Raw genomic sequence first — 20,175 nt, forward strand, 5'->3', positions numbered from 1 at the left:
TTTAGGCGCCCACATGTACAGGTGCTTGGTGGCCACCAACTCAGATTCTGTTGTTAATAAACTCTAAAATAAATTGACAGGTCTTAAAATAGTACTGACCTTTTCCACTAGAATCATAAAATAATGATGATGATGATGAAAGAACAGCACTACTAATCTAATTGGCACTATTGTCTATTGGCATACCTACTTAAGTATTCTTATTTATTCAAACGTTTTAAACGGAAAATCAAGAATCCATGATCACTCTTACATATTATATAGGAGGTTTCTGTATAAACTGTAAATAAATGAAATTATCATGGACACCAGCAAAAAAATTTCCAATTTGCAGTATACCTAACTATTTTTATTATATTATGATTTGAAGAAAATAAAAGATGAAAATACTTGAAATCTAACATTTAATAAACTTCTCTAGTATATTGACATATTGCCCCATGAGTTTTATACAGTTGTCTAGGATCATATTTCTGCTAAAACTACATAATTTGTTGAGATCTACACCTATACTTACAAGTCTATCTTTAACCATTGGCATTATAAATTCTATTAAAACCCTATCATTAGAACAAATAGCTGCAGAATATATTAACCTACTTATATCTAAATTTTGGTTGTAGTAATACTTTACTACCATCAATAAACCATAGAAATTAAAACTTAGGCCTCGCAAATCAATATACAAATCTTTATTTAACCCGTGGTTATTAATAAATGCTATTTGATCACAAGAAAGTTTTGTACCTCTAGAACTTAAATATAAAACAATTTCATCAAAGTTGAATGATACAAAGTCAATATCATTTGAAGGTAAAAAGAAACCATACTCTGTTATTAATTTTAAATTATGACTGTCTCCATAGCATATAAAAACTTGTGTATAAGGATCAAAATTATTTTTTGTATAAATAGAAAACCGTACATCAGAAAATATATCATCATTTAATTTGGTTAAAGGTAAATTTCCTAAATCCTTATTAATCATTAGTTTTGTCTCATTTCTAGCATTTGCACTGTGATTAATCATATCTAAATAAGGGCATAATGATATCTTTGTATTATCGTTGATTACAGACAAAATGGTACTACTAATGTTTTCTAAGTTAATAAGTTTAGTTAAATCCATATATACACATCTAGTGTTTACAGTAAAATATGCCCATTCATATCTCAATAATGTAAAATATGATCCCAAATTCTGTACCTCAATATTATTGCTCATAGTATTTTGTAAAATTTCATTAAAAATATGAAATGAGGTCTTAATAATATTTTTTTGTTTTGCGATAGCATTTGCAATTTCACCATCAACATGGCATATCACCTCATCAGGCAAAAAGTATGGAACTGTGTATTCTTTAGGTAAACTTGCCAAGTAAATATGCCATTTGGAAATATTGCCTCCAGCCTTTAAATGTATAAGATAAAATGCCATTAATGACTGGAATGAGACCTTTTGCTTATACTTTAAAAGGCATGACAATTTGTTCTCTAAAAAAATGCTACAAAACACATCATCCATCAATAAAGTAGTTACATTAATGGTTAAACTAAGTGGCAGATTCATAAGTTCTTCACCTGCAGATATTTTCTTTTTAGTGAGGAGTCCTCGGCCTGGAGCTTCAAACATAGCGAAAACAAGCTTTTTGCTGCTTCGCAATCCATTACCCGACAGCCAGGTGTTAAATAAGATTGAATTCGTTTCATTATTGCATGTGTAAAACTGGACCAACTTCTTATGTTGTCGTTTCCGCTGAGTCCTCCCCATGTTTACACGGGAAGTTCCAACTTTCAGTAATTGACAAGGATTGCATATCGGCCCTCGGTGATTTTAACAATTTTAAATACCATATTGATAAAGTTCCACTCAAAAATTTTATAATTTTTTTATTTCAGGTATTCATTGATCCATTTATTTCATTGATCCGTATTTACCTGCGTATGTCGATAAAATTCAAATAAAAAATAGTGGTGATTGTGACAAGTGACAACTGACATCTGCGACGTCTGACAGTCGTAATTTTAATCGACTGACTTACTAGCTTTATGGCTCTGGACTCCAGCGTTTTTACCTTAAATCAGATGACAATGATATTGGTGACAGATGGTTTATCTATCACCATAGATAATCTTTCGATAGGTTTTCGTCTCTAGCCTTTAGGGTTAATTTTTTCTCTGCTTTTTCACGGCCCCGAAGATATGATTGTAGTGTGATTGTAATAAATGATTAATATCTATTATTATATAATAAATTAAGTGGCGGTAGCCCAGTGTAGTACTTCGACTTCACTTTCGTGGGGCGTTTGAGAAATTAAAATATAATTTGCTTCAACGGCGAAGGAAAACATCATCGTGAGGAAACCTGCGTGCCTGTGAGTTTTTAATAACGTTCTCAAAGGAACGAAAGTTCTGAAAGTCCACTAATCAGGACTGAACCAGCGTAGTGGACTACGGCCTTAACCCCTTCTCATTGTGGGAGAGACTCGTGCCCTATAGTGGGCTGGAAATGGATGGATATACTGATGATGATGATTATATATTAAGTAGCTAGTTTTAGTATGGTATAAAAACATACTATAATATAAATGAAATACTTTGTCTGCTTCTTTATTACGTATGATGCGCTCAAATTGTAAAAAAATAGTTGCTCAAAGTAATGATCATATCAGTAAGAGAAATAAGGTGATAAAACCTCAGATACTGGATGTACCTAATTTTAAATTACTCTCAAAAAAGCTGGAACCCAGATTCGAGAGTCAGCGCTACATATATATTTAAAAAAATAGTTGAATGCAGCAATGTAACGGTTTTCGGTTTATTATAAATTATAAGTTACTGGTTTCAGTTAACCATCGTGTTCATTTTTTCTCCTTAATTGAAAGATTGAATGAGTACGACTAATTAGTTTAAGAACTAACGTGTTCATTTAATTTGTGTCATATTGTTTTATTTAAGATGTCTCAACAACAAACTAAAAACTCAATAACGCTTCGAGGTTCGGCACAAATAATCTGCGAATATTTAAGTATGTTTATGTCCTTTATTATTTATTTTTTTTATTTCAGAAGGTTGGTCTTGACGTAAATAAAATCCATAGGTTCATGACGAACAAAGATTACTTAAACCTTACGTTTTAATGTAAATATCACTGTTTACATTAAAACGTAAGGTTTTAATGTAAACACGTTGTACAACACTAATTGAGCATCTAATAATTTGATTGTTTACAAACAGCTTCTTGGATTACTTGGACTTAAAACAATCGTATAACGAAAAACTGTGATTCCCAGTGGTAAAGTGTGTTAACCAGAGATTCCCGAAGAATGTGTGTTAAACATTAGAAAAAGCCAGAACTCCTTCGTTGCGCTGTTCCGTTAGGGCGATTATTTTTTTAAAACCTACAACCTAGAACTCAGCAGCATCCCTTGCTGGTCTATAACCTTAGATATCGAAATAAATTGCTGCAACGTGTTATCTATAAAATGCCATATCCTAATAGTCATCCGTTTCTATAGCTCCCATGATACAGAAAAAAATAAGTACAGTGGCAAAATTTAAATACTTATACTGGTAGTAGCCCAGTAGCCCGATAGGACTCCAACCTCACTTTCACAGGGCCAAGGGCCAAGTTCAAATCCCAGAATGCACCTCTAAATTTTCTAAGGTCTATTCCTTTTAATGGGTGGTTGGAGTCTGCATTGCTTTGGGTTCTTATCGATAAAATTATTACTTTCATGTAAGGTTAGGGTGAAAATTTGCCTACCCATTCTGAACCTTTCCCACAGTATGAATTATAGTAGAATTAAGAATACTACTTTCCGGATAGGTCAATATTTATTTGGTTATTCTGAACAATAGCCTGGACAAACAGACAAAACTTGTTTACATCTTTGGGTTTATCCTGAGCTAAATGATGATTTGCCACTGTTGCGGGGCACAGGTCTCTCTTAAAAGAGAGAACTTCTGTGCTGTTTTAGTGTGCGTGCACAGTGATTATAAAATCACAGGCAAATTTTATTTGTAAAATTAACTGTTTCAGAGTTTGCAGTAAATTCAGTGTTGTTCCAAAGAGGTCTATATCCACCAGAAACCTTCAAAGCAGAGCAACAATATGGAATTACTTTACTATTGTCAGAAGATGCACAAATTAAAAACTTTCTCACGAACCTATTGACACAAAGTGAAGGTATGTGTGTATGTAATAACTAGTGGTTCCATACAACTTCTGATTTGCTATTCTACAAAATATACCCCAATCTAGCTAATTGTTTAGCCCTCCCTGCTGTTACTCTTAAGGGTTGTAGATTGCTGCTAAATACCTCATAATCTTCAGAAAATTAGACTGGCAGTTGCAGAGATTAGCAACAAACAAGAACTTTGATGATTTTATGTTTTCTTAGCTTCACAAACAGTAATCAGTTTCTCACAATTTCAAAAGTTATGAAGCATATACACCTATACCTATATATATTTGTATAAGAAAGAACAACAACAATATTAATATACAAACAACACATATTGTATTACTGTTGTGGTTGCCTTATCGTGTTGGCAACTAAACTGAAAAGAATATTATGAGTGTCATCCTGTCTGCCATAGGTATAGAAATAATAATAAGCAAATTCTGTACTTTTGTGTGAGGAACTATGGAAGTGTATTTGTTTGTTCATTAAATATTCTAACTTATTTTGTCTTTTACTCAGAATGGATAGTCAGCAAAAAAGTGAGTAAACTCTCGCTTATTATACTTAATGTTGCAAACAAGGAAGTGCTTGAATGCTGGGATTTCAACGTCCAATATGAAGATGGGGATGTTGAGCTATCAAAGGAGATGAAAGAGACAGTCGCTAGCAAAGACTTAAAGAAAATTCAGCTGGAAATAAGGGATGTTATGTTGCAGGTAAGCACTGTATTACATGGAGACAGTATGATATACCAGCTAGCTTAATTTGTTTTGGAGATAGATTCATTGATCTATATAAATATGGTGTTTATAATATAAATATACTGCCGTGTAATATGTGTTAAACATGTTGTCTCTTTTAAACTCTTATCAAATGAGAAGGAAGGCCTGTGCTCACCATTGGGACATTACTCCTACCTGATGACTAGCTGGTGTATTTTTAAATATCTGTAATATAGTAAAAAATTACCAAGCCAATAGTAACAAAAACAAATTACCATTAGTTAGGTCATGGTATACTCTGTTAACCATTATTTATATTACATTACAGGTGGCTGCTACAATATCATATTTACCATTCCTCGACTGCCGTTGTTCATTTGACGTTTTAGTACACGCTAAAACTGATTGTGATATACCTGAGAAATGGGCAGAAGCCGAGCCTGTTTCCATAGCCAATGCCCAAAACGTACAGCTCAAAACATTCTCCACAGGCCTTAATAAGATGGAAACCGTTGTTAGTTATAAGCTTATGGATTAGGTAATAGGAATTATTTATACAAATCGCACAATTTTGCGGGTTAGGTTAAGGCTTGTAATATGGTACCTTAATTATGTTAAATGTATAGTATAATTATTTCTAAGTGCAGCCTGATATGTGTGTTTATTTATGTAAAATTGTGCTTTAGTTTTTGAAGTGTTAACGTCTTTTAAATCGATGAACGCCGGCTGCACGTTCGAAAAATTACGACTCATTGTCACGTTCCGCCTCAGAGCGCGGAGCAAGCGATAGATTGTCATGATCGGCGTAAGCGTTTGGCTTGTTACGCATCTATCTTCGACGTTATCACGTAAAACAATACGTCCGTAAACCGACTTTATAGACAACCTATTTTTTTCTGAAGTTTTGTAATCCTTCATAAAATTCCAGCTTTTTATGAAGCGTTTTCTTAATTTACAGAGCATAGTGTGTGTGTGTGTAATAGCTGTAGAATTAGATATATACAGTATATACTGATCTTATTTGTTCAAGTACATATTTTTAGTGCATGTAGATTTTATGAGATATACAAGGATTCCTCTGTTTAATTAACTTTAAATAGGAATTTAATAAAACAAGCTAAACCTTGTGTTATACTAGTATCTAAAAATTAATTTGCTATTACTATGCTATCTGCTGAAATTAAAAAAATCTATGTATTATTTACATCTCGAAAATAAATAAGATTTTCCATATTATGGAAAAGGAAGTTTTGATGTGTACGTACATACATATAAGTTTTCGAGGTGATATTGATATTTAAAATCGTTAATTTAAAGCTACGTTAATGTTAACGATTGTAAATAATCCATTTTAAACTATAATCTGTTAGCAGATGAAAGACACCTTAGTCGGTTTTGGTTTTTTTTTAAAGGTTAGTTAATATAATTTGTACATAGAACTGTGATAGTATTTTAAGAGTAATGTTAAGCATTTTTAAACATTTTGTAATAAATAGCCCATATCAAAACAAAGTGCTACTGCCAAGTTCAGTATCCATGGTGAAATTGGTACTCTGAAGTTTCGCCATCACTGAAACTTCGGAGTAAAATTGAACTTATTTTAAAGCTCGAATCTGGCCACAATCCTACAACTAGTGTCTGACAGAAAGCCAATGCAAAGTGGCCCTAATTTTGATTGTTTTAGAGTCACAAATTTTGAATGTTATCTTTTTGTTCTATCAAATTATACTTACCCGGCTCAAATGCTATAAGTCCATACTTTCAGTTTATCTAGTTTTTTTTTTTACATTTAACGACTTTAACATTGTAAATTAAATAGTTACTTTTTCACACTAAAATTATCGTGATTTGTGCCTCAATGTAACCTTTTTTTTATTTATAGTAATTATTTGGTTCTACTTTTTTGGATACTAAATTATACAAGATTTTAATAACTTGCATTTTTGTTTATATTTTTTGTACCTACTACATATTTCTCATTAAGTTTTTATGACGGAGCGGAACTCAATTTTGTAGAAATCAGCAATAATTTTTTAGAGCCTGCCAAACAAGCATAGGACAGCTTTGTGGGTTTGTGCTCTAAACTATTATGCTATGAGCACGGAAGCTAAATGGGAAGCTAACTAAGAGGAATATTTGTAGAAACCTTAATGCGAGCTTGCGATGCATAAGCGCACTTTATAAAAGTATTTAAAAAAAATCGGTCTCTATAGGCTGCTCGCACACAGTCAATATTATTTAATAAAATAAATAATGACAGTATTTTTACCAATATTTCAACTCAATACGGGCAATATTATTGTCTGTAATATGCAGAATATTGTTAATAATATTAACGCGTGTGCCTTCAGCCATAAAATACTTTTAGCAATAAAATCCAGTTTGAGTTTTTCATTCGTGTTTATTATAACAAAGCACTTAAAAAATACGTATTAAAGAGTACAATAAATAATGTCTATTCAGCAAATAATACTGTACAAAATTGTTAATATAACTTAACATTTCACTCGTAATATCGGATGCAAGTCTTTCATAACGTTGGGATTACTTCATATTTCCTAAAGCACACAATAGGTACATTGAGTAATAATGTATTGCGTTCTAGAGTGCCCAATGGAATTACGTTGCGTCTATGGTCCCTGATACAAAAATATAGACACATGCGTTCATTAGTTTAGAGTTTTTACGAAGGCATTTTGAAATTACTATCTTAAATCATTAGCAAAACGTTACTGACAAAGCTCAGCGAGTTGCGAATCCGAAGTGACTGCGCGGGTGGGCACATAGTTTTAAGGACTGTTTTTTTATATTAATATTTGAATAAGCCGATAAGCAGTTTTTGTAGACATTCCCACATAATAATTGTAGAAAATCCTCCAAAAGACATAATAAATGCCAATAGATTTCTGTCGGTTGAGATGATGGGCACACAGCAAAAATCAAAGTTTAATACTTGTTACTTGCAGCCCAGTGGACCACAAAGTTGCGACGTCACCTCTAGTACGTATTCAATTATTAATCAATAAATATTAATAACCTAAGTCGAAATAAAAGGTTTATTCAAAGGCACATAGCTCTCCATTTTATTTGCTATTGTTTCAAACAACGAAGCTTACCTAGCTTGTAGAAAATAAATAGAAATTTGAAATCATTACGTGTTAAGTACCCAGCAATTCCTTTGCAACCGCGTAAGTGTACCGACAATAATCAAAAAATATTTTTGTATAAGTAAATTTGCAATTACATTAAATTGTATGATATAATACTGTTAATTTTCAATTTGAACAGCTTATCTTCTTCAGTCTTATCTATATAAATATTTACCTCGTTAATAATTAGACGGAAGTGATTTCCACGATACAGAAATTTCTAGTGTGAATTTCAACATTTTTGTGTTTAATCAAGTCATTATTGTGCTTGTTACCGTGTAATATGTGGAGATTTTAAGAAATTAAAAAAAATATTTACGGACAATTGTTTTAAGATGCGTCGCAAGCCGAACGATTAGACCGATCATGCCTCTCTGTCACTTGTTTCGCGCTCTCGCTTGCATCCTCGGCTCAGGCAGAACGTGACAATGAGTCATGCTTTTTCGTACGTGCAGCCGGCGTTCATTGATTTATAAGTCGTTGTCACGTCAAAAAACGGTTTTAACGACAGAAAAGTGTACCGTAGAATTATAGTTTTGTCGGTTACACTAAGCCGGTGGCTACAGCAGGATTTAACCCTCCGAAGAACGCACGTATCTTACCTAAATTCGTTTATAATAGATAGCAAGGTGGGATTTCTGTCAGTGGGTTTATGGCTGAGTATTCATATATAATTCTAATAAGAAAAAACAACCTGTTAATACAGATTTCCATTAATCGCTAGTTAAAATACCTATACAAAAACAATTGAACCTACTTACATAATATAGGTAAGTATTTGTCTTTTTTTCTTTTCAAATTCAACTACTTAGTTGACAATTCAAGAATATTCGGTTAACTAACACCATGTCAGTCAAATTAGCATTTGTTTCAAGAGAGCCGTAGGTAAACGATGGTTTTTAGTAAAAAAATAATAAAATGTCTTGGGTATTGATTACTAAGAGCACTCTTAAAATGGATAAGTCATCCTATTTTCGTGCAAATTACCTACAAGAGACAAAAGTGTTATTTATGAAGCATACTTTCACGAGACAGTTAATATTTAGGAACTCTTATCATTTAAATACAAAATTTGTTTAATCTCAACAATGATATCCCATTTTAAACTTATGGGTTTCTCACATGGGCTATAAAACCATTTAAAAACTGACTCATAGGAGGAGAAAAATTATCTGACTTTTATAAAAATTAAAAGAGTGAGAGTTTTTGAGTAACGTAGTACTAGGAGGAGTCATAAAACCAACATTAAACTCTCTTGTTGAAAAATTCGTTAATCAATATTCATTCAAGAATTTTTATGGACAATTTTTTTATGACGTGGCCTGCTTGATGTCTAATTTAGTTCTCACAAGAAAACACTTATTATTTGCACAAAAAATTGACGATAAACAAATGCTAACTTAGCCATCGTATTATAGTGAAAGCTAAACGACTTTAGAGCACGGTTGTGTTAAGGCCCAAGTTAAGGCACAATACATCACTCGCGTGCATGGCTCCTAAGAATAACTTGAGAGCACATTGTGCGCTGGTTGATCAAACTAGCTCGTTTAGCCTCTTCAAACTGACGCTACTTGGTAAGTTATTCCTTATTTCCCAATGCAGGAAATATCTGTTAACTCTAAAGACAAAGTTTTTCTGTTTTTAGAAAAAGCATTAGATTGAAGAAGGTAGGATATACATGTTAATATAGTATAGATACGTTTTTAAAATTGTGCGCCTATAGAGCGACTATTTGCGTCAGTTTAAACACCCCTACAGGACGTAGTGGACACAATAGAAGCGGGCGTCTGATGCGTTATTTGCGCCAGTTCGATCAGAGTTTAAACTTGTAAACCTGTTAACTCACGCAGAAAACAAACGTCCGGGGTGCTGGCATCATACTAAAATCTTGTGATCATACCTATTCAATATAGGTACCTCATAAAAACAGCCCAGTAGTTCATACAATAAACCAAAACCAAGACAACGCCCCTAAATGACCTTCAGACATAAATGTATACCTAGCCTAGGACATACCAATTTGAATGCAAAACTGCATTCAAATTGGTATGTCCGACCCAGCCAAAGTTATCAATCTTGCTCGTTTTCAACTTCTAAGAATAAGTTTTGTTAACATTCCAGTGCAAACCAATACAACCCCCTTTTTGTGGCTATCAAAGCAAACCCTTTTGGTTACAGCTTGACAGTTTTTAAACAGTCAATGTTATATAACGTTAACATCATATTATATGTCGTATACATTCTATGTCGCTACAGCGCATTTCCAAATAGGCAAGCAATACAAATTAATGTAAAGCTAGAATCAGACTGTTACCTTTTTTTTAGTAATTACCTAGGTACAAATGTCTAAACACGTTGCAATAACTGTAGCCATACATATTCACGTTAAGTATTTCTTCGTATTCTAAACTTGTCTTTCACACTGCCGCGTGTCTTAAAGGAAAGCAGTTTTTTTTTTGCACTGAATACAGAAAACTTGCGGGAAAAGATCTGGATTCATGGCGCTGACCTGTCACCTGAGGCGTAAGTGTTAGGACTGTAAATACAATGGTCACTACGCCCAGCAAACCGGAACACAGCATTGCAACAATGCTGCTTAATGGCAGAAACAAGTATGGTCAACTCTGTCACAAAAAGTTCGTAACTATTAATATTAATCGACATATACAGAAATGCTCATTTATCTATCCACCTATCTTTCATTCAGTCTAGTCAAATTTGAAAAATTCCTAGTAGTAGGTTTAGAGTTTTTCGTACCTACCTGTTTCGTTTCGGTTGCAATGGCTAGTGAAAATCGAATTGTTATACCTCGATTCACCGTACCAAAGAATACCGTACTATTAACTCAACAAACAACAACAACAGTATTCGGGCAAAGATTGGGTTTTATATATTTAAAATGCATATCAAAATTTTCCGAACCGACATTTGTATATGCCTTTTACATAAGACTTATAGCGACTCTAGCACCATCTAGTAGGAAACATTGCAGTTTCAATCAATTTTTTCTAAAGTTTTTGGACCTTTTCCAGAGAGTCGCAGGTTAATATCCTGTCGGTTTCGAAAATTTTTATATGCATTTTAAATTTATAAAATTACTAATTGCTCCAAGTGTAGGTAAAAATACATCTAAATAAAAAGAATGAATTCTCAAGCCAGATCTCAACCATACATTCGCCGACATGTCGATGTCAGTTTCTTAATAGAGGTGTTAGTTTATGGTGTTTTTTAAACTAAATATCACACAGTGAGTAGAAATCAGGACCTAGTAAACGATATTTAGAAAATATTTGATGTGATCGTTCCGTCAATTTTCTCTCTGGTGAACAGTCTGATCCTGCTTTAATATGCAGGAATGCATGATTTCATTGTATGTACAAACTACAGTCAGCCAGTTGTTCGTTCCCCAAGTCGTAGTTTCATTCACCATAATCGTTCTCCAAAGCCTGAAACATCAATTTATAATATAAGTATTTTCGTAAATCGATTAATAAATCTTATTGCGTTGCTTTGTATAAATACTTTAATGATTGTTGCCATATAAAAAAAAACAGTAATTTTGTTAAAAATAAAAATGGAAAATAATGAACTATATATTTCTTTATGCATGATTACGTATTATGTAATATACACAGTAATATGTCTTAATAATACATAATAGGTAATATTATATTTTCATGCATTGTTATATTTCTTGCTTGGTTATCTCACAACAAATAATAAGATTTTTTATGGTATGAAGGTATTTTAGTGATCTATTCATCTAATTAATGACCCCAAATAACAAGCATGTGTCCCGTGCCCATTAGTGGAAATATAGAAGCATTAGTAGTAGGTACCTATATAATTAGAATTATGAAAAAATGTAACGTATTTTTTAAGTTAAGTTGTTAAAATAGGGTTATATCACAAGGCACTTGCAATTAATAAAGCTGTGAGTAGAAACAGATTTTAATGAAATTGGCCTATCCTAAAATAAGAAAGCGATTCAAAACTCGAATTCTAAATTAATTTATTATATGTAGGCCTAGTTTATAAGCATTTTTGAAACGTCAAGTCAGTCTGATTGTTGTGACTCTACCACCAGTTCGGATTCTACCGAGAAGAAGGCCACTCAGGACACTCAGCAGATTGCTATTTTTCATTTTGTTTTTTTTAAAGATTTTTTCTATCTTAAGAAAGCAATTAGATTGTTTTCGTGGTGACAACCTTTGTCTTAGTGTTGCCAGTGCAGTGAGAAAAACCCCCCGAATCTTGCAAAACCACATACATTATAAACTAGTACAATTTTTTGAGTGATAGAAGTGTATTGAAATAATTTCAATTATAGTTACATTTTTTCTAAATGAGATGAGTGCGGACAGCGGAAGTTTAGTGAACAACAACTAGGAAAAAATAAATTTTGAAAAAATAATACGTACCGTTTTCCGTTTATTCCACCGTTTTCGAATCTTTCAAGGGTTAAGGAACGTGCAAATGTAAATAAATAAAAAAAAACAAATGATTTATCGCCTTTCTGTTAATTCCAACACTCATTCTTTTATTGTGATTTTGGTATCCTCATTACATTAAACAATATTTTTCTTAGTATTTGTTGTGAGACTAAAAAAGTAAGTAAAATGACGTCATATAAGACGACCAAAATGAAGGAAGTCTGAATTCAAAGACGAAGTAATTTTCGAAATTCATTTTACTGACTAAAAAACCAAAATGCAAAACGTACTTACTGACGCCATTTCACCTATATATCTAATTATTGTAATGCCCTATAATCCACAAACTGAATTAAAATAAATAGTCCCTTTTCTAGTTAAAATTATATAATATAAATAGTGAACTTATAGAAGAACTTTATACAAAATGAATAATAAAAAAAAAAATTAGAACAAAACCATAGTTTGAATAAATAATTTCGGTCCCATATAGCGAGATTAGTTCGAAGACATAGAATAACTAAAAAAGGCATACAATTAACCAAGCATTATGAGTAACATTTATAAAAATGTTTACTATTTTATTTTATTTTTTCCAACACTAGGTCCTACCTATTCCAAAATATAACTTACTTTTATTAATTTGCAACATTAACCTTTAATCAGCTGTTAAAAAGGTATTAGTATCGACATTATAATGAATTCTAAATATAATAAAAATATCAAATAATAATTTTTTGTGACATTTTGAATAAAAAAGTTCCCAATTTGCTCACAGGGATATAACTGTAAAACCTCTTATTTCAATTAGTTATTCTTTGACTCGAGCTATACAAGAATAAGTAGTCAGAGAAGACATTTCGCTATATCCACAAGCATCCATCCAAATCCACACTCGTATTATAATTATACATAAATTTATTTATATAGTCCTATCTAGGGTTTCATGTATTAAAACTGCTATCTGACTAGGTGGAGTAAATCTGGTTTAGGGGGATTTAAAACTGTATAAACTGTTGGTAGCTAAGTTTTCTACCGCTCGCTACAAAAACGGTAATAAAGGAGTTAAAAACCTCGTCCTTATTTAAAATAATATCTATCTATTTCAGAGGCGTGAACAAAAATGGTGAAAGTAATAAAAAATATTATTTTTTGGATTTAAATTAAAAGAGTCGTAAGTTTATATAAAAGAGAAACTCTATACGTATTTTAAAATGAAAAAGGTGTATAGCGAGCGGGGTAATCTGATTAAGTGGTAGATGAGTGTTATTAAAAAATCCTATCCTAATAGATATGTACATAACTTGCAAGTCTCTTTATCAGAATAATATTATTTACCTACTAAAATGAGTTATCAAATCTTACGAGTTAATAACAAAATAAAAAAATTGCAAAATTACATATATGTGTAAAATATTTACAACTTCGAATACAAATCGAAAAAATACGTGCTTTTTTACCTCAATTTTGCACGAGCAAATTTAACTTTAATGTGTAGAACGTAACGTCTAAATGCAGGAAATCATTCGGGCGTTCTATTTTACATTCATCAAAATATTTTGCTCGAGCAAAAATAAAGTAACTCACGAGTAAATTGCTCATTGGCTCATGAAAATTGTTTGCATAATATAATCATTTACTTAATAAATAAATTAACTTAGGAATTTGTGTAAGATATTTCTGATCCATGCCCTTGTATGCCGGCTTTAAGTAGTTTGTAAAAATGTTTCAGTGCTAGTTATATTTAATAGTTTACTTAAAATTATAATCTCACTGGGCCAGCTATTCATAAATTATATTTCATATTAATCTACAATTTAAAGCTTTTACTGAAAGTGAAAGAGCAAAGAAAGTGAAACGCGGTAATTGAATAGAAATGAAAAAAAAAAGATTCTCTATTATAAATAAAAGAAGCTACATGTCTTCTCGTTTAACGTACGAGTCACAAGAGTTTCTATTAAAAACATAAATATAAAATGGCCATTCAAACAGCTGGCCCTAATAACAAAAAAATTGCAATCACGTATGCAAAAAATTAAATATAATATTCAAGCATTGTCTAAATTCGCTAAACGTCGGTGGACTACGAAAATATTTCGTTTAACAATAAGAAATAAATTATTTTCGAATAATGATCCATTTAAGAATCTATCGCGCAGACAAGTTGAAGATAAAAAAAAATATTTTCAGAGTCCTAGGGAGACAACAGCGAAGACATAAAACATGGATATGTCATATACCTATTTTCAGGGTGTTACGTTACGTTACGGGCACTGGTTTCCTATGTAATTGAAATCTTAACTGCGCGGAAAATGCAATTTGTGAGTAAAGGGAATTGTTAAATTAGTATAGGGTTTTTATTATTTAGAATTAAAAATAAAATTAATAGCTTTAATCAGCAGGAATTAGAAACGTTTTATGTCTAGATGTTTTCTGAAAATATATACTCTGAAACGTCAAGTAAGTCTGTTTGTAGTGACTCTACCTCCGGCTCGGGAGGCAGATTCAACCGAGATGAGCCGTCAAGAAACTCAGCAGATTGCTCTTATCACCATCTAAGCATCATTTTACAGTTTACAATCTTTAGAGTTTTGTATTTTGTGTGAAACGAGAGCGGAGTGGCCTGCTTCCAAGCAGCCTTGTCGTTAAAAAAATCATCAATTGTAACCACCATTAAATGTATTTTAAAACATTGTTTAAACTTATGAATTGGTAGTTCCTAAATAACCGTACGAATCATATTATTATTCAAAGCATATACTCAATTTCAAAATTGACTTCTGTACTTTTCGCAGACGATATGCAGATAATCATATGACACTTTTAATTGTTCTATCTGACATTTCAAGATAAAAATAAAATAAATACTTGAAATGTTATCAAATATTCAAAATTTAATAAGCTTAAACCTGGACATTGATGTTAATTTTTTTTTTTTTGTTTAATTTGAATTTTAATTCTATTTATATTTTTAACATTATAACCTTATTAATTAGTAAAATATTTTTAGAAATTTATTTTGTAATGCAGTTATAAATAAAATGTCATTAATATTGAAATTATTTGTAAACGTTGTGAAAACCTGTAATAAGCTGAACATTCACTTAGCTCGCAACGTAAAAACTTGGACAAGAAAAAATGTGTCAGCGGTTGGTTTTCCTAAATAAATAAATAAATAAATATTCTGCCAAAAAACCCAGTTGTAGCGAGCCCCCTATTCTATGCTGGCTCAATTCGCAGACCAGTCCGATATAAGACTGGTCTTACTTCAACGTCACGACAATAGAAATATGTTAATCAAGCTTCGCCCCAAGGTTACTGACTCAGTCTAACGCAAGATTTGTATAACAGAATAGAGACCAATGTCCCCGCGTAAATGCCCGAAATCTCCCAAAGTAATAACCCTCAGGCCATGTTTTAAGTCTCGCGTAGTCCGAGCGTTGCTAAGATAAAATTGGAACAAGGTGGAACGCGCCGCCGCTACGCTGGCTAGCAGTAGTAGGACGTGGAGAGGCCCAGTTTGCATGTGTAGGAATGATACATACTGTTCCTATTCAACACGTCCTTGATCTCGCAGCGTTGCCCGGTGAAGCCTTCCGGGCATCTGGAAGTTAATAACAACATATAGAATACCTACCAAACCCTATAAACAAGTCCATTTGAACTAACATATCACACTATCGACCTCACCGACAACAACGTGCCGACTTAGATAGAATAAAGTAAGAGAGCAGGATTCTTAAAAATGGCGATTATGGATACAAAAAGTATATTTACTTGCAAGCTTGCTCCTGTACGAGCTCGAAGAATAAACAAGTGCCTCCGTTGAGACAGTAGGACGCAGGATCTGGCATCGGACACGGTGCTCCCGTTGCTGCAATTAACAAACAATAATCATTAGTAGTAGATTAACGGCCGGATGGCGCAGTGGGTAGAGACCCTGCTTTCCGAATCCAAGGCCGTGGACTCGATTCCCGCAACTGTAAAATGTTTGTGTAATGAACATGGATGTTTTATTGTATCTGAGTGTTTATCAGCATATAATATGTATTTTTGTAAATGTCTACATAAATACTTATGATATTACGCTTACTTTGGGGCTAGGTGTGTATTAATAATAACTATAATATGTTATCGAGCGAAACGTGCGGAGAGGGTACATTGCCGACGATCTGTTTAGTGCGGAGTATAAGGATTGAGGAAATTATAAATTATACCATACAGATTCTCCGACTTTTCACGGAGTATAGCAAATTAAGCATAATTTTCGTAATATATCATGGATTTCCGCAATCTAACGTGTGCTTCTATCCAATCAGTCTCTAGTGTTTAATCAGCTTTGATTTTATTTATTTGTATTTAGATAAGTTTATGGCCCATTATAGCGTGGACTTCTAAGTATACATTATTAAACGGGACTCCATTCATAAATTAACCTGTAAAATTTAAAATAAAAAGCTGAGAATAGGAAATGACAAGGAAAACGTTATGTTTTCCTAGCCTGTGGGTACCGAAGCCTGCGAATAGCTTAAATGCCGATATCTTTAGGAACGATTGTTTATTCATTACGGGTAACTGATTTTATTGGCCTTTATGCATTGTTTGTTGACATTCGCAGAATACGCTGGGAAGTGTTTGTGTGTGCATGTATGATCTGTGTCGGTAAACTGAACCGGTATTGAGCTTCGGTAAACAATAGCACGTGTGGCTGCGTCCCGTTGCCGTGGGTTTGCATACAACTGTTTTTAGAAAATTGCTTGCGGGACTAAGTCCCTTAGCATTTTCTTGGTATTTTTCCCGAGTGCGTGAGTGTTACGTGCTGGCCACGGGACAGATCGCGTTGCGGGAATTTTAGCGCGATGTCAATAAATGTGTGGATAGACAGGTCCCCGCTGGCCGTGGCATGCTTGGTATATTTCCACGCGTATAGTCACTAGCGCTGCGCCATCGGGGCCGGGCCGGTAGTAGGGCCCTGACGTCTATGGTGGAGATTACTGATTACCCTATCATGCCCTGAGCCTTGCACATGTCGCGGAGTATTGCCACTGGTAGCTCAGTGATTTACGAGTGTCTGGTGCCATCGTGGCCGATGATAGGACGTTGTCGTTAGCGATGGCGGTCACTGGTAGTCTCATCATGTCTCGCACCTAATGTCGTGGATTCTAACAAATAGTAGCTCATTGACTTACAAGTGTGTGGTGCCATCATGGCCGGTGGTAGGACGCTAACGTTGACGGTGGCGGTCACTGGCTGTCTCATCATGTCCCGCACCTTACTTCGTGGATTCTAACAAATAGTAGCTCATTGACTTACGAGTGTCTGGTGCCATCGTGGCCGGTGGTAGGACGCTGACGTTTGCGGCGGCGATCGCTGGTGGCCCCACGGCGCCCTGCGCCCTGCATTCATACGTCGCGGTGTCTTCTCGACGCGCATGTCTTATCACTAATACCGAGCGCCTCCTGGAAAATACGTAAAACTATTTTTCGTGATTGCTCCCGGTTTGCAGGAACACTGCCACTAAAGTAAACTGTTAGATGATGGTAATTGAGCTCGTTATTCAACTAAAAGGTGGGCTGATAGAGCAAAAAGACAAAGATATACCTATTCTAGACAAGTCGCATACACTACAATGTATTGGTACAATGGAACCACAATTAACCATAAATTTAAACACATCCTTAACTATAAGATGTGTTCCTCAATTTAAGGGAGATTCAGTTCTATTTAAAATTATGCAACGTACATACGTGATTTAACCGCAATATAGTTAACATCCCGAAATAATTAATGAAACATATAACTACATTCATTGCTAAAATAATGACACCGACAACCAAGCCCTTCAGACCGTAACACAATAACTTGGCGGCAAAAATAAGCATGGTGGTAGTCAGTGGAGTGCATTTCATATATGCACAAAAGGACTGCTTACCCTAAAATTGATATTTAACTCTAGTAGTAGGAGGATTTCTGTCATTAATGAAATTCTCCTGACGTATGCATACCCTGGTAAGAAACCCAGTGGACGAGACTGGTGGTAGTACCTCCTTCCCCGGACGAGCAATGGACAATACAACGCCTTCTAAAACTATTAATAAAGCATTCAAACTCAAATTCAAATTCAAATTTTTTTATTCATGTAGACCTTATTACAGGGACTTATGAAGCGTTCACACATTTAACATGTTGCACTAATGAAAACTAGTGGTGGTGATGTGGATGGTGATAACATTCGTTAACTTAAAACCAAAGCTGTGAGGGTTCCAAACGCGCACTGGTCTAAGAAGAGCCCACAACAAACATAGCCAGGTTTTTTTTTGTTATAACCATCTAACGTTCTAGTTAATGTCGAGCTATGAAGTTACAGCAATTCATACCCAAGCTTTTTTATCATACATACATTCCTTTTATGAAGTAGGTTTACATTCTCTTTGCATATCTTATGGGTGATGGCATAGTATCTAGTTCACCGCAAACGACCCGTGAAATTGCTGTTCGTATCACTTCATTATAATTATCCCCCACAATTAGGTCTTGCTACAACCGTCCCCTGTTTGATATTAAAGCGTCAACAGATGAGCCAACATTGCTGCCAACGCGTTACAATCGCGCTTTGATAGTTCTGTTTTAAGATATTTATTGCAGTGTAAAGGAATTCCCACTGAAATGGAACTTACTGGCTACTTTACATAAAGTAAGTAATTAGGTATATTTCCATCTTCGAGCGCACAATAAATAAATCGAAAATTGTAAGTGGGTAGTTCCGAAGCACCATCGTTTCAATATCCCATCGATGGTGAAAGGCTGACGCGAGCCGCGGTTATGTTATCCAAATCACAACTCACTCTTTGTCTAATGTATTATACCTATGTTGGGACATTTATAGACATGTCTCATTACAGAAACTGAACGGGATGAGCTAGTAATTACTAGGAGTGTGTTATTTTTTAGCTTTTTCTGCGATGTATAAATTTAACGCGCATTAAATGGTGTGGTTACTTTTACAATGATATCCCTTTCGATGGGAAAGAGTTGGATTTCCTGTAAGCACCTGTAAGTTGTCGGAGTTATGTGCGTTTATAATGTAAGCATCTCAAATATCAGTTGCTTTAATGGTGCTGGAAATCATCGCGATGCAACCTGCATGTCTGAGGGTTCTGCATAACGTTCTCAAAGACGTGTTGCATAAATTCGCACTTGGCCAGCGTGGTCGACTACCTACACCTTTCTCATTCTGAGAGAAGACCCGTGCGCCGTAGTGGTCCCGTGATGTAGTGGGTCGATATAATTCGATCGCGTGAAATTAAACTACTTTTTATTTGAAATAGAAATAAAGTCATCTATGGACAATACTGAGGTCCAAATTAGGAATAAATCTCACACTGCCTCACACTGAAACGGCCAACCGGCGAACCCAAGTTGGCTTTGAAAGTTGGCATATCTGTAGATGCTATAAGGATCATTTTATGTCAAAGATCTGTATCACCTTAGGTCAACGACAGTCTGTGCCAGCTATTAATGCAATGTATCTGTTTGCAGTAATTGACCGTAGCATTCCTGATGTAAGCACCATATGAGCGGCGTTTCATTGTTAGTAGGTCTCTATCATAATTACACGCAGTCAAGGGTTATCAAACAACTAATATTGTAAATACGAAACTGTGTTTGTTTGTTTGTGCTTACT

The 20,175-nt window shown here is 34.0% G+C and overlaps 3 protein-coding genes across 4 annotated transcripts in view; 1 reads left to right on the forward strand and 2 right to left on the reverse strand.

Moving 5' to 3' along the window:
• Window positions 1-387: 387 nt before the first annotated feature.
• LOC120626085 (SET domain-containing protein 4) lies at window positions 388-1,966 on the reverse strand. The gene has a single exon (XM_039893373.1). The coding sequence runs from the start codon at window positions 1,769-1,771 to the stop codon at window positions 398-400; it is 1,374 nt and encodes a 457-aa protein (XP_039749307.1). The 5' UTR covers window positions 1,772-1,966; the 3' UTR covers window positions 388-397.
• Window positions 1,967-2,813: 847 nt separating this feature from the next.
• Window positions 2,814-6,663, forward strand: LOC120625904 (mitotic spindle assembly checkpoint protein MAD2A). The gene is made up of 4 exons (XM_039893171.1): window positions 2,814-3,028; window positions 4,043-4,189; window positions 4,707-4,903; window positions 5,238-6,663. Exons 1-4 carry the CDS (start codon window positions 2,959-2,961, stop codon window positions 5,445-5,447), a joined length of 624 nt encoding a protein of 207 aa, XP_039749105.1. The 5' UTR covers window positions 2,814-2,958; the 3' UTR covers window positions 5,448-6,663.
• A 1,555-nt stretch (window positions 6,664-8,218) lies between these two features.
• The window catches only part of LOC120626058 (protein vein), a 115,813-nt gene continuing 103,856 nt past the window's right edge, over window positions 8,219-20,175 (reverse strand). The window contains exons 3-6 of one of the 2 annotated variants that reach the window (XM_039893340.1): window positions 17,805-17,950; window positions 16,269-16,365; window positions 16,037-16,095; window positions 8,219-11,504 (exon numbers count right to left, since the gene is read on the reverse strand). In XM_039893340.1, the coding sequence (XP_039749274.1) occupies window positions 11,482-11,504; window positions 16,037-16,095; window positions 16,269-16,365; window positions 17,805-17,950 (325 nt within the window). In that variant the 3' untranslated portion in view covers window positions 8,219-11,481. Of the gene's footprint in view, window positions 11,505-15,699; window positions 16,096-16,268; window positions 16,366-17,804; window positions 17,951-20,175 lie in introns of those variants that run through there. The other variant, XM_039893339.1, reaches the window with a different exon arrangement.

The sequence above is a fragment of the Pararge aegeria genome, chromosome 8, assembly GCF_905163445.1.
Source record: "Pararge aegeria chromosome 8, ilParAegt1.1, whole genome shotgun sequence".
Classification (NCBI taxonomy): Eukaryota; Metazoa; Arthropoda; class Insecta; order Lepidoptera; family Nymphalidae; genus Pararge; species Pararge aegeria.